We start from the raw sequence: 26,071 nt of genomic DNA, 5'->3' as shown, positions 1-26,071 counted from the left end.
TCAATAGGAAGTCTGCAAGAGATCCTCCATGTAGACTATCAAGTCCAAAATTTCTTGTACTGCACAAGTGAACAGACTAAACAGAATCGTATAACAAGCAGACTGACCGGAATTCCTAACAATCCATAGTTTCCTGATAATAGAAAATTGATGCTGGCTCACTCGGTATCACATAAACACAATTTCTCATAAGGAATGAAATAAGCTAACGGGCATAAGAAGTCAGGTCTCTTCTATATATTTGGGTTCAGAAAAGAATTGAAATGGGGAAAATAAACGTACAACCAGAAGATTTTACTGAAGAAAGTTTATTATGGTATTATTTTAAAAATACATATTTTAAATAAATACTTAAGACCAACATTAGTTTGTAAGACTATCAGAAGTTATGTTCAGATGCTTGAATACCAACGTTTTCCCCTTCTCATTCCTAACCTTAATCTTTAAAAATCCAGTTATTCTACTTTTTTTACTTTTGTTATCCATCAACTAATATCTAATGCATGGGATGAAAGTGAAAAACTAAATCCCAGCGTCTTCCTATGTAACTTTTCCCTGTGTTACTGGATTATAGAGATGAGACATATTAACATAGGTGACTGGTAAGTAATGTTACATCTTCATTTTCTATGACTATTTTAGAACATCTTGCAAGATTTATCAGGGTCAGTACTGAGAGTTAACATGCAAGGCATCAGCAGTTTTCTATTAGACCATTTCTCTCCCATGCTTCTCTTTCTCCTTCCATGTGCATCCAGCTGTGTTCTATAGCAATGTTTCTCAACCTTGGCAACTTTGAGATGGGTGGACTTCAACTCCCAGAATTCCCAGAGTTGAAGTCCACCCATCTTAAAGTTGCTAAGGTTGAGAAACCCTGTTCTACAGGATTCCCAAATCTCTAGAACAGATGTGGGGTTTATACAGGGAATGATTCTTTAGTTTCACTAGTCTACTCTCTCTCTACTCCATTGCAAAACGGACACTGTTGGATACAATTTACAAAGGAGCTGATCTGCACCACTCATTCAATTGAGTCTTAAAATGCTTCTTATTTCCCAGATGTGGGGAAAAGATGAAATATGAAAAGACATTTGATTTACTCAATTGCTTACCAAAGGCCCATCATCTGTAGGTTTCCTGAGGAGTCAAACGAGGTTTATCTTCCAAAATCTGAACTAAATATGGTAGCCTGTACTTAGATAAGACATTTTATTGCTATTTCTTTAACACATAAGGGTCTCCTTGTGGCTATTCTTAAAAGATCTCAATTCATCTGTATTGTTTTCATCACTGATAATACAAAATTATCTAAGTTTATAAAACTGTGCAAGAAGCCTATAGTCAGGATTAGTTAACATTAACATTAAAAGTTGAGGTTTGCAAAAACACTTTTATCTCATGAAGTATTTCATTCAAGTCAGTGCATCATGATTATAAAACCGTGGAATGACTTCATCTTCGCAGTTGAGGGTTCTTTTGTATCCATCTTCAAATTATTTTTCTGAAAGAGAAACGTATCCTTTTTAAAACCTATTTTAAAATAGTGTTGTTTTTTTTAGGTATGTACATGGATTGTGCACCGGGTAAAAATTTATTTTAAAGAATCCCCCATGGAAATCTCCAACCATCAAGTGCAGAGGGATTATTTTCACAGACACTGTAGTTTTAATTCTATGAAGGGCAATATAGCCATTATCTAAAAATGTATTTTAAATTCAGGGATAGACTGAATTTTCCTTAAGAAGCATCTCATGCCAAAGTCCTAATTAATTATGATTAAATTCACTAGTTAATTAATTAGTTAATTAAATACGATAAAAAGTCACTAGTCTGGTGAAAAGAAGGACGAGGGGGGACATGATAGCAGTGTTCCAATATCTCAGGGGCTGCCACAAAGAAGAAGAGAGGGTCAAGCTATTCTCCAAAGCACCTGAAGGCAGGACAAGAAGCAACGGATGGAAACTAATCAAGGAGAGAACCAACCTAGAACTAAGGAGAAATTTCCTGTAAGTGACAACAATCAGTTGAATGACTTGCCTCCACAAATTGGTGGTCCAACACTGCAGGGTTTTAAGTAGAGATTGGGCAGCCATTTGTCCGGAATGGTATAGGGTCTCCTGCTTGAGAAGGAGGTTGGAGTAGATAGAAGACCTCCAAGGTCCCTTCCAATTCTGTTATTCTGTTAAAAACTTTATCCCAAGAATAAACTTTAAAAGCCAATCTTTTTTAAAACTTGGCAACCTCTTTACTATAACTAGTTAGCATGAAACAATAACCTATTCTTAATTTAAACACTGTGATATAATATACAGGGATTTGGGCAGTAGTATAAACCAGAAGCTACTTGGACAGGATCAGTTAGATGTGCAGTTCCTCAACTCCTCTTTGAACACAGGCCATTTTGCACAGCTTATTAGCTGATTTATGCATTGAATGCTGCGACGTCACTTGCATCCTGCACTAGCAGATCACCAGCAGTGCACAGCATCTATTTCCACTTAAGAGGGCGCTCCAAGCTTCACATTAAAAAGTGCGGCTATTTCCCCAACAGTCAGAATTTGGCTGCATTTCCACCTACAGTTTGAAGGATGCACTAACCTTTCCGTTTATTAAATACGTCTCCTCGATCCTGCATGTCCCTCCTCTCTCTCCGCTGCAGCGGAGATAACGCAAATAAAGGGGAGAAGCTATTCTTTCTTTCAAGATGACTCGGGCGTGAGGATTTCTTGACAAGTTCTGCATCAGACGCGTAAGGTTTTCCCAAAGGGCTAAGCACATCCTTCATTTCCAGGCTTGCTGGTCTGAGGTTAAACTCTGATCTGCACCTTGGCATTTGCTTTCCAGGAACCGGTGGGTGATCATGTAGAGTCTTTTTCAGCGCCTCGTACCGATTTAGAATAGACTGGAAATCTAGCGTGCACTCGTTTCCTGGCAGACAATCTGTCACATGTTTGCTGTCTCTGGAGTTTTCTTCTCCTGAGTCATCCAAATCATGGACGCTATTAAGACTGATGGAGCCTCCTTCTTCTGGGAGAGTTTCTTGAAGTATGCCTAGCTGGATAACGTCATGGCTTTCGGAACCAGTACTGCCCATTGCTTGAGAAGCATCCCTCAACAAAGTTGCATACATGGTAGAATTCTGACCCGCACCGTGTGACGAAGCCTCTGATCCAGTATGGTTGCCAGAGCCACACCTTACCTCATGCGCACTTTGATTTAGAGTCTTGAAGACTGGTTCCGGGTTTTCCACTTGACCTGGAGCAGCAAGGGGCAATTCTTTCTTGCAAATCATTTCATCCCGTGGCCTAAGAGCCTCTTGGTGGCTCAGCGATTCATCGGTATCGCCTTGCGGCAAACTACCCGGAGGCTCCGCATTTAAAAAGGGAAATTCTGCGGCATCAGACATACAAGGCGACAAAAGCCACGTCAGACTTGAATCTACACGGTGTCTGAAGGCAGGAGCTGTATTCTGCGAGAACTTTTCCGTTGCTTCAGAATGAGGCAAAGCTTCACTTGAAGGTGGTTCGGTCTGAATAGCCTTTTTCCACGAGCTTCTAATTTCTGTAACTGAAAATGAGTGATAAAAAGATTAAGTACAGTACTGTAATTTTCTTTCTAAAAAATATACTTCTTGCTTCTACACACCACCTTTGAAATGATACTAAAAGAAAACATTCCCTTAGGACAGGGGTAGGCAACCTTGGCTCTTTTATGACTCCTGGACTTCAACTCCCAGAATTCCTAAGTCAGTCATAGCCAACTACATACTGTATCATCCTGAGTTACAGGATCGTCCTCTACTCTACCTGAGACCGGAAGGGCCTATATTTCCCCACAACAACTCTGTGAGGTTGGTTGGGCTGAAAGAGAGTGACTGGACCAAGGCCACCCAGCTGGTTTTTCACGCCTAATGCGAGATGAGAACTCACAGTCTCCTGGTTTCTAGTCTGATGCCTCAACCACTAGACCAGGGGTAGGCAACCTTGGCTCTTTTATGACTCCTGGACTTCAACTCCCAGAATTCCTGAGCCAGCATGGCTCAGCTTGGAAACCTCTCTCTTTCCCCTCAGCATGGCTGGCTCAGGAATTCTGGGAGTTGAAGTCCACGAGTCATAAAAGAGCCAAGGTTGCCTAGCCCTGGCTTAGGACATAGATTTTTTAGAGCACTGTAACTTGGATAAAATATAAAATCTTTTGTCCACATTTTGGGTAGAGAAGACCCTTGGTTTGAAACAGGGGTAAAGGAATAGTCTGTGTATGTTAGAATTGAACAGCCCTCCCTCAACAGGAGAGGAATAAGACACCACAACGCAGCCCTTTCAGCAGCTCCAGGAAGACTCCACAACCAATTGCACTCTGATTCAGGTGACCCTGAGGGCACAGATAAACCCCCAAGTGGCCGCAATGGCTCTCAGAGAGAGTGCTAATTGACCAGATTACTACAAAAACAAACACCCCACAATTCTTCCATCCTCCCTATCATCCAATCACAACTGGATGAGAAGCAAAAATATTTTCTTTTTCTTCTTCTTCCCCAAGGAAAGAAAAGTCCAGCTGCCTTTTGAAAAAAAAAAGCACCTCTGAGACAACTATGTCTTGGATGATTAAGAATCTCCGTAGACATTTTGAGAAAAAAGGTTTCTTTGTAAATGCCCATCTCTGAATTTAAAGATATTATACTTGTATTGCTCTGTTTGTCACATACAACAGCATTGAAGCTCTCAGCTATGACTACTGGAAAATCCCCGTCTGTCTCCTACCTCCAACCCCACCCCAATTTAAACCCTACATCCCCCTAGCCATTCCACGCATCTGATGAAATAAACTGCATTTCATTAAAGCTTTTAAAATCTGTTAGTCATAAAATGTGCTACCAAGCTCTGATTGTCACTTGTTACCTACAATATTGAAAGACCCGTTTCGCAAACACTTATTTGATCTCTCTGCCGATTTGAAGAAATAACTTTACAAACAAAGAGCAGAGGAAGATCCGAGGATACACATTTGACTTTTATTATATATTAATGGTAACTCTAGAAACTGCCAAGTAGAAGGCCCTTTTTGCCTGCAGATAGTCCTCGGGTTACGACAGTCATTGGGACCAGAGTTTCCATTGCTAAGTGATATTGCTCATGAAGTGCAATATCCTGTTACTGCATCGCTTAGTGACAGCAATACTAGTAGTCTCTACTATATCACTAGAGAGCAATAGGGAAGCAATATACAGTACGTAAAGCTCTTTTTTGTACCTTATGAGAAGAGGCTTATGTTAACAAGTTTTCTGCACATCAGAGACACACAGAAGATAGGCTGCCACACGTCCTTCTGATGGGGGATTATAAACAGTCTTGACTTCCTTAATGGGAGCCTAGATGGTCTGGCCAAGGTGGGGGAAAATAGGGTAAGAGATCTGAATATAATTCTTATTTACTCTCTTTGAGAGGATCATACTAACGGGAAGAATCTAATGCTTTCTACTATTTGAGAACTGTTAGGATCTTGTCTTCTAGTAGGTCTTTCCCTCTGACAATCCAATGGGGTAATATATACAGGTAATCCCTGAGTTATGAGCGAAGTGAATTGTGAGTAAGCTTCAATGCGCTGTTCAATAAATGCTCGTTCAGGGTTTTAGTACTTGTGACGGCGAGACGTACCGGTTACACGAGAATCTTTGTCTCGTCTTCCGAGGTAAAGGGTTCACGGGGTAAGGGCCGTATGCCTCGGACGTCAGAGACAGTCCAGAGGAGCGCGCTATAATGTCTGTGGGTTCTCTTTCCATCGACGGATCTTTTCAAGATAAGTGATTCTGGCGCAGCAGGAAGGGAGAGGGAAGCATGAGGTATCTTAATGAGTTGGGGAGGTCTTCGGGGTCTGTTCCATCACTAGGCCCCTCCATGGCCTTCCCCACCCTGATACCTCATGTGCACTTCACAAGCCGCGCACATGTTAACAAGCAGGAAGTGATCTTGTTCGAGGTACGAGATTCAGTCCCACGAATTCTCGAGTTACAAATGGAATGGGCAGGCTCCACTACATTCGTAACTCGAGGGTTACCTGTAACAAATATCTGAAGAAAGGGCTTTTGGGGCAGGAAAGAAGGGAAGGAGAGTAAGGCACTGCAGCTCCCATGTTCCAATCCACTAGAAGGAAGTTGCTTAGCCCACAGTTCTATATTTTAGAGCAGGAGTGTCAAACTCAATTTCATTGAGGGCCGCATCAGCATTGCAGTTGCCCTCAGGGGGCCGGGTGGGTGTGGCCAGGGTGGGTGCAGCCTACTGGGTGGGCGTGGATGGAGTGGGTGTGGCCAGCTCTACATCGTTTGCATCAAGGGTGCCTGTGGGGGCCTGGGCAGGAGTGGGACAGATCTGAGGGTCTCTGGCAGAAGGGGGTGGGACCAGGGCAAGTGCCAAGGCATGGTCCACTGGAAGAGCCTCATTGTTCCTCTCAGACTATGTGGGGGGGGGGCTTATGGAGCTAAGACTGAATGCGTTTCAACATAGATGGCCACCACAAAATTGTACATTGGCTCCCGGCCGGCCTGGGTCAGGGCCAAGGCAGCGAGGGCCGTTTCTTCACTGTTTCCAGGATGGCTTCACGGGCCACATGAAACCACTTCGCAGGCCACATCTGGCCCCCGGGCCTTGTGTTTGACATGTCTGTTTTAGAGAATCCACTTATACTAGCAATATACCAATAGCTTATATATAGGGGATCCATAAGAAACTTATCATACAAATAGATGTATTGCTGGCACTAGTTGGTCTTTTTTTATTCCTGACAGCGATAATCAATGGAAGAGAAGACAGAGAAAAATAGACAGAGTAGTTCACAAAAATAACAGTAAAAATAAATAAACAAAATGTGAAATAAACAAAATGTGAAAAGGGGCATAATGCGAAGTTTCAAAAATACTCCACTGGAACCTTCATTTTGAGGGGTGCTTTACTGTGCCGTATTGTTTGACTATATATGATAACCATAAACAAAATCATATCCTCAGAAACTGTAAACCCAAATCAATTTCAGGAAGACCGAATGTACTGCAATGTAATGTTATGAATACTCACTCAGATTTTCTGGAGTCCGTGGAATCTGTTTCCTTGTTAAGAAAGGATTTGAGATTAAGGTACTGATCAGATCCCCTATATCCTTCCCAGTGTTCTGGGCTGAATCAGATATTACTACATCTGCCACCTGCAAGAAAATATACATGCTTAAAAGGGACAAGCCACAACTACACTGCTGAAATATGCTAGCTGTAGATGACCAGGCTAAGCCTGAGGGAGGGGTCAAAGGTGTCATAAGTCACAAGTCCCTTCAGGCCTACACAGGGTGGATTTGATTTAAATCACGATTTAAATCACTGGTAAAAAGGCTTGATCTAAATCAACTCGATTTAAATCAGAATTTTTAAAGAGCAACTGTCATCTCTATCCCGCAGCGGCTCCTCCTCTGAACTGCTGTTGACTCACCGACAGTCCCATTCACTTTAATGGGATGGCTGGTGATGTGGCAGTGACACAACAAGGTGAGGGACGTGGCGGGCAGCAGGTGAGCGGATGCCCGCTAACAGGCGCTGTCATGATGGATCTGAAATGACAGGTGCTCTTTAAATGTAAGGACTCATTCTTGCTGGCAGTTAGAATCTTTATTATTACTATTTGCAAACAAAATGAAGGTTTCCTATTTAGAATAATAAGCTGTCAGGTTAGTAAAACAGCGATACCAGAACCGATTTTAGGTTAACAGGTTAACCATACATCATTGGAGAACTCATTTTTTTTTTATTTAATTAAAACGCTTAGAGCCTGGTACAGATGCATTTCTCTTCAAACGATCGTACAGCTTGTAGTGTACATAGATTTGCAAAACAATGGGATAAAAAAATATTCCTGAACTTTGTTTTATGATTTATCTCACGGTTACTGTGAAATTGTGTGAATGCATCGATGCAGTGCACGTTATCTCAGCTTGCAGAGCTTGGATTCATTAAATGAGTTTACCAAAAATGTAAATATTGCAGAATATACAGCCTCATGCTGCATAACTAAGCTCCATTTCATGCTGAATAAACTACATTACTAATGTATCTTAAATAGAAAACTATCTTCAGATAGATTTTTTACTCCAAAAGTATTTTATTAAAATAAATTTGATAAAAATAAAAAAATCCGATTTAAATTTTAAAAAATCTGATTTTTTAAATATATTTTTAAAAAAATCATTATTATCCACCCCGTGCCCACAAGAGATCTAAGTACAGCCCACCCTGAATGCCTCTCTTATCTCCCGCTCATTTCCCTTAACAGTCAGTTGGTCAGATTCTTGTAGAGAGCTTAAGTTTGCAATAAATCTTTATATTCATTTTGAACTGCCTGAATCTCCAGATTTCCCCAGTGCTTGACACTATCCTTGGGAATTAACCTGCCTCTTGCCCCCTTCCTTGGCATCTACTACTCTGCCTATCCTGAGTTTCCCTTAATTTTAGAATCTGTTTTATTATTTAAAGAGTGATTCGATATTGCATAATAAAAAAAATGAAATGAATACACAGGGAAAGGCAAACATTATAGTTAATGCAAATTAAACCAAGCATAACCTAAGAAACTACAGACAATAAGCATTATGATACTGTCAGATTCTTCATGAACAGGATTTTCACTTGAATCCTCAAATATGCTCTGGGCTATTTTCAACCCTCTGAAAGAGGATGGGAAATGCCGGGAAAAGTATGTTTCTCCAGCAGATTGTTCTGCAAGTAGGCAACCAGCACCGAGTACCACATAATATTCTACATTTTTAATAACATAAAGATATTATCCTTATTGCACTGACTTGCCTGATAAAAATATTGGATTTTTAATTTTTACTTATGGCCAGTCAAGCTATCTTTGCTTTTTATGTAAATGAGCATCCTCAAAAAACTTCAGATTATGTAATTACTAATGTTTATCTGTTTAACATACTCTTTACCTGTTCAGCCAGCTGTTCTTGGGCCTTCTTTAAAGGATCTTCGTTTTTAGCCAATGAATGTGTTCTAACTGGATCAGCTTGTCTTTTATTCCCACTTTCTCTTCGTCTAGAATGTCTTCCTTTATACTCTAAGATTTGAAACCGTGAATTATCAGTCCTCTTGGGAGTTTCGACATTTGATGTCTGTGGGAGAGGGGGAAAAAAATGACAATTGAGCTTGCAAGTGTAGACCAATATTTTATATTTGCAACAACTGCATTTTAATTTTCATCGCATATCTAGTATTCATGAGTCTCAAGAAAAGATGGGCCAACCGTTAATATAAGATTCCATTAGGACCAATGAAAATGTACCTAATGGAAAAGCCTTACACCCCGTTCAAAGTTCCAGGATTTTTATATTCTTTCGGAATAATAATTTACATGTGACAATTTTTAGTACATGAACATGTCGGCGATTTTGGACATACGGGGCATAGACAGGCAATGTTAAAGAGAGTTAAGTAGGGCCAGTAGTTTTCCGTTGTAACAATATCCCTCTCGAACACTGTATTAGAGCAAAGCTTTTCTCTACTTGGGTATCAGCCTCCCATGCATGCAAGTTATGTGCATATAATCAGGAATATAAGCAAACACACACAAAAATGTTAGCAATGATTCCTGCATACAATATATCAAAACCATGTTGCAATTTTAAGATAACTTATCAGAGTTAACTAGAAAGAAAGATTTACATCTCCTGGACCCAAGAGAAAAGATGAAGAAAAAAAATATAAAATCAATATCTAGTTTTAACACTTTGCAATATATGTTCTGAGGTACAATTTGAATTCTGTTTTTATCTTCTGCTACAGATGCACCTAGCTATGCTTCCATTTAGAGAATCACCTATAATCTAAATCTACATTCTAATTCTTTCTAAGGCGTGGTCCCATGCTATTTATACAATGTTAATATATGCTACTATTCTATACAAGGACATACTAAAATCATACCTTTCTGTGACTGTCTTTGTTGAATAATCTTCATTTCCCAGTGTCTTCCCAACTGTTGCAAATTCATTTGCCTGAACATTCTTTTTGGTCGAATCTAAATACATTTTTCAAAAGTGAATCAAGAATTGTGTTTACTTAATAATATAAATATTTACCATATCACTAGTTCTAAGGAAATATTGTTGTATTTAAAGGTAGTCCTATCAGACCCAAGCCCAGAGATGAGATAGTGAAATCCAATCGAGTCCAATCCTTTATTTGCCTACACCAGGGGTAGGCAACCTTGGCTCTTTTATGACTCGTGGACTTCAACTCCCAGAATTCCTGAGGGGAAAGGGAGAGATTTCCAAGCTGAGCCATGCTGGCTCAGGAATTCTGGGAGTTGAAGTCCACGAGTCATAAAAGAGCCAAGGTTGCCTATCCCTGGCCTACACCTAATAGTCACAATCTTGCCAAATTAAACCTATAACTTTCTAAGCTACTAGATATATTCAGAGATTCTAGGTTGTCCTTACCCTGCACCTCTTCCTCCCTCCAGCTCTAGACTGCGCACTATCTTGATCTGGGTCTCTTCCTGGGAACCCTCTCAGTTGGCAAAATCCTCCCCCTCTGCTACTGCAGGTACATATTCCTATTATAAATCCTCAACTTACAACCATAATTGAGCCCAGAATTATGGTCATAATTCGTTAACTGAGACACCCATGTGACCAGAACTAATCTCCTGATCTTTTTTGGGGTGGTCATTAAGCAAGTGCCGCAGTTGTTAAGCAAACATATTCATTTGACAGATTAATTTTACACTGTGTGAAGCAGTACTACCTTATGTCTGTTTTAAATCACCTTCCAATTAGCTTCATTGGATAACTATCAATCCTAGTGTTTTAAGAAAGGAAAGTTATCTTTATGTTTACCATATGTTATTTTATACCGTGCAATCATATACCCTAGTCAGTTATCTTTTTTTTCTAACTTAAGAGTCCCCCAAATTCTAGCCTTTTGTCCTAATTAATTTGGCAATCCCTTTTCCAAATCTATATTTTTTTCCAGAAATGTACTTACCATCCCTTTGTTTAATAATCCCCAGCATCACAATCACTTTTCTCACAGCTGCCACACTTTAATATATTTATTGAGCGATCGGTGTGACCAAGTAATTTATTATAGACAGCTCAATCCTATCATCTATATGTGAAGTTAAGAGGAGGTGCTCCAATGTAAATCATTTCACACTTATTTAAATTGAAGTATATTTGCTACTTAACTGTTTTTCCTTGTTTAAAGAAATCATTCTGGAGTTTTGTATGGCCCCGAGTGGTTTGGCTTAATACAAAACCTCAGCAAATTTATTGCTTTGTCTCTAAGCAAGATCACCGACAAACGACGTAAAAAGAAATAGTCCCAACCCCACATCTTTAAGGGGTTTCCATTTCTTTGTCCTTGTATATCTGTTTTGTGGTTTTGCTTTTATATTGTTACTAAGTCATAAAATGGCAGGTGCTTTTAACCCACGACTGCTAAATTTGATGGGAACCTTTGTCAAAAGTCGTTTGAAATTCCAAATGTGGAATGTCAACAGGAACATCTCTATGTCTTTATTTATACTCTTTTTAAAAAAATTCTAGGAAGTGGGTGAAGCAGGATTGCAAAGGGTGATCACATGATCGCAGGACAACTGGTCATAAACGTAAACATAAATGTGTCTGAAATGTAATCGTGTGACTAAAGGAAGAATGGTGTGACATTTCATGATGTCCAGAAGTTCTTAATGAATCATAAACCACCCCTTCTGTGGCTGTCATGACTGCAAACTGTTGTTAAATGCCCGTTTGTAAGTAGAGGACTACCAGTATTGCCCTTTAAATTAACATAGTGCTATGTCAGAAAGGCTGTATATAATATTTATATACTAAAGATCATGGGGATAGGTTTATAAAGAATCTTAGTATTTACCTGGAATTAATGCAGGGTATTGACTGAAGACACTGCTTTTATACGCTTCCTCAGTAGCCGGAGTAAAAGAAAGAGGAGACATAGCGGGTAATAAATCAAGTGCCTTTAAAAAAAAATAATATATTGAAATGTTTAGAATTCAAATACACATGCACAAATAAAATAAGTTACAAAGCCAGTCTATTCAAGTTCAAAAGACTGGATATCTGCTGTGTTTTGCCTCTAGTTCCTTCACTGTTATGCTTTTAACCAATTTTAAGCTGCCATACACTAGATGACATGAGTTCTAAGATCTTTAATGCCATAATTATTTATTTATTTCATTTATACCATGAAATAAATAATTATGGTATTAAAGATCTTAGAATTGGGTTTACCTTAACAAACAATTCATACAGAGCACAGGGACATGCCTACTGGAACTTTTAAAGTCAAAATTCGTTTGGATTATATACTGCAAACATCCTCAAAATGAATATATTCCTTCTTGTTCAATACATTACCTATCAAACATATACTTACAGGGTTTGGATCCTTAATTAAATGAAAAGGTGACTGGCCAAGATAATTTTTCCACTTCAAGTGCCATTCCTGTTGTTTTTCAGCAATTGATTGAGTTACTGAGATACGATCATTACATTTTAATTTTTGCCTATGGGAAAATTGTTAACAAGAATATTGGAACATTTTTAGCTGAATCAAAGATTTTACAAATGAAATCATTTGCTCAAATGCATTTGTTTTGTTATAAAAACACAACAGGCTGCATTCAGTATTAAGAAGGTGACATCATTTCTGCAGTGCAGTTTTCTAAAATTTGTATGTGCTCCAAATCTCCTCTGGATCCTAATCATCTTCAGCATTGTTTCTCAACCTCAGTAACTTTAAATTCTGTGGATCTTAACTCCCATAATTCTGAACTTCTGCCAGAAGTCAACAGACTGTGCCTTAAAATTCCTGATAATGAAAAACACGGCTGTGCAGCATATCTAAAGTTACAATATTTAGTTACAATAGGGAGACAAATTCATGTATTCTGCTGACATGCTGGTAGTATTTGACCTATGACACAAACTATTGGCTCTGAAAACATTATGAAAACATTATTTTAGTTACAATATACCACAATCCACTTTTCCCAGGAAAAAGAAAACAATATTGCACCTAATGATAAACTAATAAATGCTGTAAAAAGTCTAAATGGCAACCAGCAAAGCTTGTCCTTAAATATATTTAATAGTCCATTAAAGATCACAATATTTTCCCCCCTGAAATTTGACAAGAATATTTCTCACAAACTAGCAATTGAAGAGTGTGTTTGTTTGTTAGAGTTAACTGTACTTTAATAACACAAACCTGCGAATAGTTCTTGTATCGTCATATGGATGTTATGAATAACTTGCCATAATATACAAATGAGAAAATTCCAAGGTTTTGTTTACATAATCAGACTAAAATGAGTAATATATCCACATTATCTTTCCTTTCTTCCAACACAACCTTAAGTTTACAAAGACTATTAAAGCATAAGATTTTCTCTAATGTTGACACCAGGCAGCTGATGCCCAATAAACTAGGATCAATAAATTATGGACAATTGCCTGGTTCAGATTTAGGTATTGTTTATATTAAGTAATCGGTATGGACTGAATTAAAATACACAATGATGAAATGCAAACTGCACAATCCTAAAGGTTTTAAGTAATTCCATAATATCTTTATTAAAAGGTTTGTTTGGAAGGCCGCTGAATCCACAGAACAGAGACCTCTGAATTTACCTCAGTGACTTCAGCCCCAATAAAGTCTCATTCTGGAATCTGGTGTTTCCTTCAAGATCCTGAAGGTCTACTTTGAATGCTTTCTTGTCATAATGCCGGCGCTCATGCAGCAATAACTCCAAGGCTTTGGTTAGTAATTGGATAATGGTTAACATGTTCAGTTTTCCCATTTCATACACATTCCCAACAGGAAACTTTAAAAAAGAAAAAAAATGGTTAGCATTTACTGAATTAAGAGCATAATTGCGTGTGCAATGTCTTGCACAGGGCATAAAGTTACACACACTAGTTGGCATTATCCTCACAAATGATCCCATCGTTTTTTTTTACTTGTGTTTGGTTTATCAAGCCCTTCTACTGGAACTAAGCAAAACTCCAGAATGACTAGGAAGTACTGGTTAGACAAAGGAATGTTTTATTTGGTATTTTGCCTCATATTAATTTAAATTTCCCTTTGTCTGTTTCTTAAAAATCATTGCTTTTGTAATGCTTGTTTGAATAGTTTTAGCTTTAAGGTAAAAGTAAGCAAATCTGGTGATTTCTGTCATTCTTAGATATTTAATTCTTCCTATATCTGCACTGAAACATTTGGTTACAGGGAGCCAGGAAAGACAACCTTTTAAAATGTATCTTATGAAAAAGCCTATTAGAAGCTAAATAAAATGCGCTTTATACATTTTCCCATTAAGAGACTTTTTTTTTTGCCAGTCTAGGTTATTTGTCATAAGAAATTATTCTTTGGATTTAAACTTTTGTCCTAAATATTCCTTTTTGTGTCCAAATAGTTTCAAAGAACATATATTTTGGTTATACAAACAGGGGAGATACTCCTAAATCTTTTAATTTTACAGGAATAAAAATGAGCTTATTTTGGATTAGTTGCAACTACCAATAATGTGTTTTAAATGCTATCTGGGAAGTATTCGAGTTTTTTTTTTATTTTTATTACAATCTAACAATGTCTCCAATTAATCTCTCTAATTTTTTAACCAATCATAACATCAGCCAATCAATTTCAATGAATTAATCAAGTGATAGCAAGAAGCAGAACAATTATTCTACAAATATTGACTATCTGAACAGAAGCAGATACCAAGAAACTTACTTTATACATTTCTTTTTCTACTTTTTGAAGCAGAGGCCTTGGAATGCTAACAGAAACACTTGTGCCATCTAATGTATACTGATCAACATGACCTTTTACTACTGAATCCACTACTTCTCTTTCTTTTTGCAAAAATGTCACTGTTTCCATTACTGTTGCCCATAAACAGCGAACCTTTGGAGGAAACAAAAGCATTTTTCATCAAGCAGAAAAAATGTGCAATTAAATAAATGTTAAATGGAGATTATTGAAAACCTGTTGACAGCTACTCACTTTTTCGATTCTTTCTGCGTTATTACTCTGGCCAGAATCAACTTTTTTCCCCATTCTACCCAAACAGTAAGAAACAAACAAACAAACAAAAAGTTATTAAAGATAACAATGTTTATACTGTAACTGTTCTTATTTTTCTGATAATAGAATAGCAATAGCAGACATATAAATGAGAGTATTATATTAAAAAACTCTGTTGCTCACACCTTCTAGCCTGTCATATTTATCTTATAGGAATTGCTTTCCTAATGTGTTGTTGTTGTTATTATTATTATTAAACCACTGGTACAGTGGTTAAGTGCAGTATTGTAGGCAAACTCTGCCCAATCTGGAGTTCAATCCTGACAGGGCTCAAGGCTGATTCAGCCTTCCATCCTTCTGAGGTCGGTAAAATGAGGACCCAGATAGTTGGGGACAATATGCAAATAATGCTGACATTGTAACCCGCCCAGAAAGTGAAGTAAAGCACTATGTATATAAGGCAGTATATGTCTAAATGCTATTGCTGTTTAAGAAAACAGGAAAACAACACAAATCTAAATAAGCTATAAGATGCATTTCTAATAAAATATTACTTGCTTTTGCAATCGTTTGTCCAGATCCACATTTCCGTATCTTAAATCTCTGATTTGCTTAGTAAAAAGTCTGTGAACAGAAAAAGCAAGCCACAGTTAAGTTCTGTGGATGAAAAAAAAACCTATGAAATATTATCAATCAATAACTATTGACAATTCAAATTATGAATTGAAATTTTTTTCATTATCAAGTATCTTTTTCAATATCAGCAAGTAAGAGAATAATCTGAAATATACTCTTACCTATCAAACTATCCTGTTTTGTAACATTCAACATCTTGTCTACAACTTTATAATCTACAGATCACGTATTGTAGCTACTTTACTTACAGTGCTTTTTTCTGAAGTTCTTGAATCATCAAATCTTCCTTCTGTAGACACTGTGAAAATCTGTTCAGTGCCACTTGACATTTTGCAACAGCCATAGTCAAGTCTGGAGATCGTAAGTTCACCGCTTCTGGATTGGGTATGCCAGCACCTACAAAAAAATGATTCCGGAATCTACATTGGGAAATATGAAGTCAACCACCACCAAAAGGCAGCAGTATTTTAAGACATCCAAGCCTCTCAATCAAGTAAGAGGCAGAAAAGCAGGGTAGAAGAATGACTATGGTGAAAGCATGGTATCAGGACAACCTCATCTATCTATGTGGCCTGATAATTTCAGAATGTATCCAGGACTACTTCAATGAAGAAAGATTATTTCCAATTTTTAAAACCTTTTGATATTTTGTCCCACTTCTGAACGTTTCCTACAATGAACCCATGAAAATAGCCTGCCGTACAGGCAAATTCCATAGATGATACAAAGCTAAAGCTGACAAATTACATTCTATCAGAACCCACTTCACCTTCCGCTATACAATTTTGCTCCAGAAGCAGCTAATCTTTAAACCTGGTGCCATAAAAGCAAACACACAAGCAGGCAGCAGGCACAGCTACAGTTAGTCACATTAATTTGAATAACTCATTGGAGAATCATATATTTATTTTTTCCTTTTGAATAATTTTAATGTTACAGGTATTTGTTCTTTCATTAGATTTTGTCATATAACCCTATCCATTATTTTTTCAAAAATATTATATTTTTTTCAAAAAATATCAGGCTCATCTTCAAAGTCCTTTCAACATTTGAAAATTATGACCTGTGTGAGCGTGCCAATATAACAGATCATATACTTCATCATTTTTTTGTTTTTAAATATATAATTTAAAAAATTGTAGTGCTGAGGTGCAATTAAATTATTACATTTAGCAAGGATTCTGCAATAGGGTCATAATTAATGCCTGGAATATGCAGATGGCTGAGTCCTTGGACTATACCACCCATATGCAACTTTTCTCTGTGTGCCAATCCCAGGTGTGCACCTTGGTTTAGCTAGGAACTCAAGAGAAATCAAACACCAGAAGAGAAACCTAAAGCACCATCGAAGGAAGACTCATAGCTAGTCTGACCAAATATAGGGAAGAGCTGACATCTGGGACTACCTTGTAGTGATAAGCATGGGAAAACACCAATACCATTTCACCCTTATTGCATTTTATTTATCAAATTTAGAAACCACCCATCTCTCACACAGAGAGACTCTGGGTGGTATACAAGTAAAATATTGAAACCAAAAACAGAATCTAAAATTTAGATGTGAGGTAAATAATAGTTAAAAGTCAACATTAAAAGTTAATTCTAAGGCCAGAGGAGGGACTTCAGGATACCAACCAGACCCCCCCAACCTTGTGCTCCTCCATGAGCCCTAAGCAAGCGGGCAAAGCCAGGTCCTTAAACGTTTCTGAAAGGCCAGAAGAATGGGGGGGCTAGCCTCACCTCCGGGGAGAGAATTTTCCATAGGGCAGGGGCAATGGCGGAAAGGGTCCTCTTCCTGGACCTTGCCAGTTGAAATTCTTCAAATGATGGGGTTCACAACGTGCCTTTCCTGCTTCACCGGATGGGACAGACTGATGTAATGGGCAAAGATAGTTCTCTAGGTAAGCTAGACACATGTAATGTAGAACTTTAAAGGTCATAACCAAAACTTTAAATTGGACATGTAAGCTGGTAATTTATTAGTATTTTAATTATTTTATATAATTTTATTGGTATTTATTTCTATTTTGTCCAATATATTTATTTATTTTGTATAAAGTGATCCGGTTGTTCTCTATTTTTATTGTTTATTACACTGTGAACTCCCTGGAATGAATTTGGAATTGAGTCTGTCTAATTTGAATTAAATAAATGAAAACTAAAAATGCCGAGGAGAAACTTTTTCATCATTGCTGATGATCCCCCAACATCTTGTACTTGCAAAAGAATGCTGGATGGATTCCATTGAACACTCTTTGCTTGCAACGATCTTTCATGGTTTATTTAAAACCTTCTGAGGTAGGTGGCTTTATGTGAGGAAGTTCCTCACTAGCATGAATTTCCTATAAAAAAGTAAATTCCAAAATTTTGTTTCCCCAACGAAACAGTATAGTAAACCTAAGAGCAGTACAAAAATACCCTCTGTTCTTCCATGATTTCTTACCTAGAGAATCCACTTTAATATGGTGCATTATTACATATCTTGCAAAGTGGAACATTAGATGAATGAATTTGGGTCCACCAGGAGAAAGAAATAATGATGCAACAACTGGAGGAAAACTGTTTCCACATTCATCCTAGGGATTTAAAAATACACAAGTGAACTGTAGTTGGTAGTATCAATTTCAAGCTCTAATGAAGTTAGAGAAGAAGTTCTCTTTAAGCAATAGAGCCAGCATACTGAAATCTGACAAACAATTATGATTACCTTGCTAGACATCAGAGGCCTGCATAAGTTAAAGCAACTATATAAGCATCCCTGGGCCAAAAGGGATGTTTCACAAATTCTTTTCATATTATCTTAATTGCACGGCATGCTAAAAGAATAGCTTTGGTTTTGCTCAAATCCAATTAGCTTGAATTCCCTGATTGCATTTTCATGCTACTATTATTCAACAAGCTCTGAATATAATCCTGTATTTAACAGAAGACAAATGAATCTCCAGAAGAAGACTATAAAAAGATACTAATGATTGATCCTGGATGGCAAGTAGTTCTATTGGTCAGCTATCTTCAGGTCTGGGGAGATAAGACCTATAAAGAGAATCAAAAAGAAGAGGAGGCCCTTCTGTTCTATGTTCTTGCAAAGTGATTTCTCTCCGTCGAGTGCTGCTTAGCTTTCCATTTGAGTTACCTTTTTCTGGTTAATACTTGCATAATACTATATTTGAAAAAGTATTGGCAACAAGAAAAAATTAATATTCTCGAGGTATGGCTGTCAGAATCCTTGATGCCATTCGTTCTGAGACTAATAGGAGCTTTAGTCCAAAGTGTCTAGAAAACATCAGGTTGCCTAAGAAAGGACAGTAATAGCAACAAGAAATCTCTTATCTTATATATATATATTGAAACATATGAAGCTAATATATGGACACCTTTTCATTCTTACCAATACTTACTGATATCCTTTTTAGCCATTCATAGCATTGCTTCCTGAATTCAGAGTCTGCCTTTTTATCTGAGGGAGGATAACAAAATCTTTCCATTCCAACGGAAAGGAAAGAGAACAATTTCAACAAATGTGCAAGGAATCAGACATAGTTTTAAGGTAGCTGAGCAATACAAAATGTTCCTGGGAAAGTTTAACTACATTGCGTTATTGCACATTTACTTAGTTTTTTATTGTAGAAGCATCTTATCAACGAGAAAAATACCTATACATCATTGTGCTGTAGGTCTAGAATAGTACTAATAAGGCTGGACCAGTGATACAGAATTTCTCTTGAATAAAGGCTGCCAGCAAGACTTCCCGGCATCAGAGTGGAGCTCCTCCTGGCCATAGTTCTTTGCTTTTTTTGGAGCAGCAAAAACATACTTTATAACATACTTTCATGCTTCCGGTTCCACTTCAATACAAGTTACAGAATAGGGTGGTATTGAAAATATTAATATTTTGGGGAGGGAGGAGGCATCATGGTATAAGGGAATGACAACAATATTTTGATGAGCCATGAGCGAATCACTCTAACAATTTCCTCCAGTGAGGAGAGTCGTATAGCAAGATTACTCAAATCCTAATAATCATAATTTTAGTTTGTTATGGACTTGGCAAGTAACTTTAAGAAAAACTAAGTAATAAAGCATATTTTATTAAATGTTACACTCACCTAAAAACCTCATTACAGTGTGACCGGTCCAGCTTTGAAAATAAGAACCATGCAACAATGTGAAATGCATCTTTGTTTGGTATATCAAACAAGTTCCTTAAAAAAAAAGTTTAAAAATCATTACTCCATATGCAATTGTAGGATAATTAATTGGACTGACTCCCTTTTTCCCTAGCAGTATTCCTGCTATACTGTCATCATATGTAGAAACTCAGTATGCTGCATTCACAATTCTATACAGTCTTTGCAAAAGATTGATTTCTTTTGAAGAGCATGACTCCATCTTACTACGAATCACAGGTTAGTATAAATGGGCACCAACTTAAATGCTCTGCCAAATGCCAATTGTTCCCGAATTAATTTTCTATAAACACTCTAGAGCAGTAAACGTACAATCTAAAAACTGTTCATATTTTCCACATCTGACTAAAATTGTAGTTCAATCATGCACAGAAACATCTAGGTTATTTCATAATTAGTTACAGTAGAAGCAGGAAGAAAAATCTGTTTAATTCTGAATAGGAAAATTCCTCACGATACTACAACATCACGATTTGTTTTAAATGTGGAAACGATATCACCCAATAGAAGTAACAGCAGGGATGGCTTTGATCAAGGTTCCCCAAGGTGCTCAGTATCAAGCCCCAGGGCTCAACGGGATTATCCAAGGGTGGTAAAATGGCTGGGGCTTAACAAGTTATCAATAAATGATAGAAAGTCAATCCTTCCAGGCCTCCATTCCAGCTGCACACCAGTTCCTAGTTCTGAAGATGACAAAGCTGGTGGCGAGACAATATTACCTCCGGGTTGAATGGTCAAGTTTCCAGCGAATGTAGCCTTTAGTTTTTTTTATCTAATTTATATAGTCACCCATCTCACAAGCGACTATAGGCAGCATACAAGACTAAAACAATAAATATCTAAAATAATTACCGTTTAAAAAAGCTAAAACAAAATTAATGGGCTAATTAATGGGATGTTAATAGTAATGCAGCCACTTCATCGGTTCACCTGTCCCCAGAAGTCTCCAGGCCTGCTGGCAAAACCAGGTCTTAAGGGACCTTTGGAAGCCTAGAAGTGATGAAGCTATCTTCATTTTGGGGGAGAGAAACTCTCACAGCATAGGGGCCACAGCAGAAAAGGCCTGCTACCTAGATCCTGCCAAATATAGCAGAACAATAACTCCTTAGACAACAGGACCCATAATGTACCCATACTGTTCAATCTAGATGAGACAGACGGATGAAATCAAGGAAAGGTGGATCCTCAAACAACACAGTCTCATGCCATGTTATTTTATTCCTAGTATTATTAAATATTTATTAAATTATTTTTATATAACCAATGTTTGGAGGTTGATATTGATGAACAGTCAGAAACAATCTGAAATAATGAAGGGATCGATCACTCCTGGTTTTGATAATGGGCCTTCAAGCCAGTATAAACTCATAGCATATTTTTCCCACAGCAAGGATAGCATCTAACACAGAGGTGAAAGGGGAATACAGGTAGTCCTCGACTTACAACAGTTTCTTTAGTGACTGCTTGAAGTTTCAACAGCACTGAAAAAAAGTGACTTATGACCATTTTTCACTCTTACAATTGTTGCAGCATCTCCATGGTCACATGATCAAAATTCAGGTGCTTGGTAACTGGTTCATATTTATGACTATTACAGTGTTGTGGGGTCACATGATCACCTCTGGCAACCTTCTGAGAAGCAAAGTCAATGGGGAAGCCAGATTCACTTAACAACCATGTTACTAGCTTAACAACTGCAGTGATTCGCTTAACTGTGGCAAGAAAAGTTGTAAAATGGGACAACACTCATTTAACAACTGTCTCACTTACCAACAGAAATTTTGGGCTCAATAGTGGTCATAAGTCCAGGACTACCTATATTAATTGAGCAGCTTCCCACAACCTGCCCAATCTAAGTTCCTAACACAAAACTTGCCAGCCTCATAGGAACTAATAGCGAAACTTTTTAATAGTGAAATATAAGGTAGTAACATTACTATATATTAATATAATAGCAAAATATTGGGTTTTTTTGTTGTAGATTTTTAATGCTGTAAGCCACCCAGTCAGCTGTGAGTTAGGCGGCTCTGTGAATTTATATGTATATCTATGCATTATATTATAGTACATATAAAGCAATACATATTATAACTAATATGTATTAGTTATATGTATAACTAATAAATAGAATAACCGAAGGGCACAGGCTGCAGTATTTACCAGTTCCTGGGCAAAGTCTTCCCGCTTCTCTGGGAGCTAAACTGGCGGGAGATATAAATAAATAAGACAATATAGATGCTAATAAGGAAATAAAAGAACCGCCGTGTCCCGTCGCCTCTTCCACTTACACGCCCAGCCGGAGGTGAGTCGAAAGTTTCCCGGCAGCGGCGTTTACCGCGGGATCGAAGCCCAGAGCCAAGAGGTAGAGCCAGAAATGCTCCTTCTCCCAAGCCGGAGGCGAGAAAGGGCTGCTCATCTCTCCGGCGCCCCGCCGGATCTCCCAACTCCCACGGCGGGACGACTCCGCGAGCAACGGAAGGAGCTCCACGCGCTGTTCTCACGGTCACAGACAGGCAAATAAAAAGCCCTCCCCCAGCTTCTTTCTAGGTAACGGCCGCCTTCACATTAGCCCCGGAGTAAGTTCCGTTAACTCCACACCCCCAAAGCCGCCATTTTGCTTAACCCGCCAAAGTGTAAATCGAAAGAGGCGGGTTTTTATGAATGAGGGGGAAACATTACCGAATCAAAGTCCTCGGGTCCTTCACGTGATCGCCAGCTTCTCAACCAATCGGAAAGAAAGAGAGGATTTCCCAGAATGCACCGTGGCAGAACTAGAACGCTATTAAAAAAAAGGATGGACTCGGATTAGCTACAGCTGCGATCGTAATAGGTTATTAATGCTTTTTGTAAAAAAAAAAAAAAAAGTTTCGCTTTTCTTGGAGACTTGCTCTCCCAAGCCATAGCTCGAGCAATATTTTTTCCATTATTTTCTTACAGCAAAAAATATAGAAGTCTGGCAGCATCTTTTCTTGCCAACAAATGTTATTAAAAAGTCTGGGCTTTTTAATAAAATGTACAGTTACGAGACTTTTTTTTTTTTTTTTTGCTAGTACCAGGGGTATCAAACTGCCAGCCCGCGGGTCAGTTTCATCATACCGAAGCTGCGCCCACCCCATTGCCGGCAATGCAAAAAGAGTCGCGATATGTTGTGACACGTCACGTCATGTTTGACACCCGTGCTATATAGACTAACGGCTCTCTTCTTACAGTTTCCTTGTACGGAGTTTCTCTGTTGTTGGCCCGTTGCCAACAATAGAGAATTATTAGTCGCTAAGGGCAATATACATATAGTCGGAGTAGCGTAGCGAGTACTTGAAATTAGCTAATACGCCTGTAGGTTGGTTACACAAGGGATTCCCAAATTGTGGGTTGCGATAAGTAACCTTGGGAGGATGTTACAGCGTCTCAACAAACTGAGATGATCTCAAAATGATGTTACAGGTGCAATGACGTGAAGGAAATCCTGCCTTTTGTGTACTGCGGTCACCGTATGTGACAAAAGTAGGTAAATCATAGTATTTATTCAGTACATAAAAGTGGCATCTTTTTTTCAGCTCTGCCTCCATCCCAAATCCACAAATGCCTATGAATCACAAAACCCATCTTATAATGGGATTCAGCCCAAAAAATTGTGTTCTGAACAGCAGTGCTTTTTTTTGTTGTGGTTGTTGCTCTGCTAGACAAAAGGCTGGCTTGGTTGTGAGGAACCAAACTTTTCATTAGATTTTTCATTCACTCTTGAAGCATGTCATGTAACAGAGAGCAGAGGTCCCCAACTTTTTGGGCACGAGGGACCAGTTCCATGGACAGAGGTTTTTCCATGGACCGGAGAGTGTGTGGTTTTGTGTGCTGTTTGCATCTCACGGATGGGGCTTTGCTTGTTTGTGTGGACCGATTGCTGGCATGCCACGGCCTGGTACCGGTCCACAGACCAGGGGTTGGGACCCCTGACATAGAGAACTTTTCCTCAAATACTTCCATAAGAGGTTTGGCACTGGGTTTCCCTGACTGACGGCTAGGCACCTTTACTTCTCTCTTAGGAGACATTTTACATATGTATACAAGTCCTCTCTTACAACTAGTTGCTGCCAGCAGAGAAGCAAACAAGAGTACACATTTCTTTTTTCAAGGTCAGAGGGAAAATTCCAAGAGCAAAGCGCTTTGCAAGGAGAATAACTTTGATATGCAAACTCCTGAAGTGCAGAAAGAAAAAGAAAAAAAGGAGAGTTGCATACAGAATGCAATAAAAATACAATGAAGGTATAAAATCTTTTCAAGTTGATAATGGTAAAAGTTCAATATGATTAGGTTATTAAATCCTTTTCTCAGTAATCTAAGAAGACTTGTTGCCATTTGTCTCTTCCATACGGGAAGGAGACAAACTAGTTCAACTCACGCCTACGGTACTATTAAATCAATTAGGAGTCCATGAGGGGGGAAAGTATCAAAATTCAAGCACACAGCCAGCAATTAACATCCAGAAAGAGAAGAAAAAAAGAAAAAGATTTGGGGGGAAAAAGGGGTTAAAGGCAGAGGCGTTCTTCAAAAACAAAGACTGGGCGCATAGGATATGAGCTCTTCCTTTGGTTGAACGTACCAGGGAGATGAAACCCCCCAAATCTCACCTACCCCAGCCAGGCACGACAGTCCAAGGCAGGGGTCTTAAAACCTGGCCCTTTTATGACTTGTGGACTTCAACTCCCAGAATTCCTCAGCCAGCATGCCTGGCTGAGGAATTCTGGAAGTTGAAGTCCACAAGTCATAAAAGAGCCAAGTTTGAAGACCCCTGGTCCAAGGATTTTCAGGTTGATTCCCCATCACTTTTTCTAATCCAGGAGTGAATTAGTTCTCTCCATGGAACTGGTCCCTGGTGCCCAAAAGATTGGGGACCTCTGCTCTATGTTACATGACATGCTTCAAGAGTGAATGAAAAATCTGATAAAAAGTTTGAATTATTAATAATTCGTTTGGTACTCATCTTTTTTGGTACTCATCACACCTCCCGGAACCAATTAGCAATGAATACCGAGATACTACTGTGTTATATTATATAGGATATCATCTGTCTGATGAACTGATGCATAATGCCAACTCTTGTGATCTTATATCAAACAGATCGTCCAAAGGCTACATAGGATTTTGTAAGTGTCTTAAATGTAGCATTGCTCAAATTATCATTTACTATATTTTTTAAAATAATGGGAGTTAAATCTAAGGGTTCATTAAACTGTGTGTAACAGTTTACATAAGCAACAACTATTTCTTCATCAAATATTTTCCTTGGAATCAAAGACAGAGGAGAAGCATATTGTGTTGTTCATGGAAATCAACTGTTTTTTAAATCAATGTAAAGATATTGAGGAACCATTTCCCCAGATCCAGCATTATCTGTCATATTATCAAAGATACTGTAACCTTATATGACTATATATTTAATAAAAAAGCATACATAGGGAAAAGGGTGAAAAGAGGCAAAACATTAATGCAGTAATCAAATATCAGTACAAACTTTATTTTCAAGGCATTTCAGTAAATATTTCTTCCAACTTACATCCTGCATCTGATATTGGAGACACTCACATTACAAAGGAAGTCAATTATTTCTTAACGCTAGCTTTATGAAATCTACTAAATTAGCATCAAGAAATGCCCTCATATTCTCACAACAAATAGAAACAAAGTTCCAGTGGCTTAGGAAGAGAAATGATGATGACAACAAATGATAACAATCACATTTCTTTCAGTTCAGAAAACATGAAACTCCCCAAAAATCCATCATGAAATATAGGTCTAAGTGCTTATAACAATGGCTGTTGTTGAAATTGTATGTTTAGCAGGAATGTATAATGAGCAGAATCTGCAGGAGAAATTTCATTTTCTACAATTTTTGCTATCATTTATAGTCATTGCATCTTTACTATTTTTTTATCCAAACTCATCCTCTTTTTAGAAGTTTTCTTATATCCTTTTAGAATGTGTCTATTACTTCTCTTCAGACGTATTTAAATCTTAAACTTCTTATATAAATGTAAAATCTAATGGGGAATTGTGTGCTTTAACCCAATTATTTAAAATAAAAATAATATAGTCCTTCCTCTGAGATATATAGCTGCCAGTTTTCTATCTGTAGTGGATTTTAGGGAGCCATATC

The 26,071-nt window shown here is 38.0% G+C and overlaps 1 protein-coding gene across 1 annotated transcript; it reads right to left on the bottom strand.

Moving 5' to 3' along the window:
• On the bottom strand, positions 1-22,465 carry HAUS6 (HAUS augmin like complex subunit 6). The gene is made up of 16 exons (XM_015825263.1): positions 22,209-22,465; positions 19,840-19,935; positions 19,132-19,210; positions 18,177-18,309; positions 15,982-16,129; positions 15,656-15,721; positions 15,077-15,131; positions 14,804-14,977; positions 13,699-13,892; positions 12,443-12,572; positions 11,921-12,023; positions 9,919-10,061; positions 8,974-9,156; positions 7,068-7,194; positions 2,599-3,567; positions 1-59 (listed from the first exon to the last, which is right to left on the bottom strand). Exons 1-16 carry the CDS (start codon positions 22,334-22,336, stop codon positions 1-3), a joined length of 2,787 nt encoding a protein of 928 aa, XP_015680749.1. The 5' UTR covers positions 22,337-22,465.
• Between the last annotated feature and the right edge of the window lie 3,606 nt (positions 22,466-26,071).

Source organism: Protobothrops mucrosquamatus, unplaced genomic scaffold (genome assembly GCF_001527695.2).
Source record: "Protobothrops mucrosquamatus isolate PMUCROS unplaced genomic scaffold, P.Mucros_1.0 scaffold2579, whole genome shotgun sequence".
In the NCBI taxonomy this organism is placed as follows: domain Eukaryota; kingdom Metazoa; phylum Chordata; class Lepidosauria; order Squamata; family Viperidae; genus Protobothrops; species Protobothrops mucrosquamatus.
The sequence above is the reverse complement of the archived record's forward strand: the minus strand, read 5'-3'. Positions and strand labels throughout refer to the sequence as shown.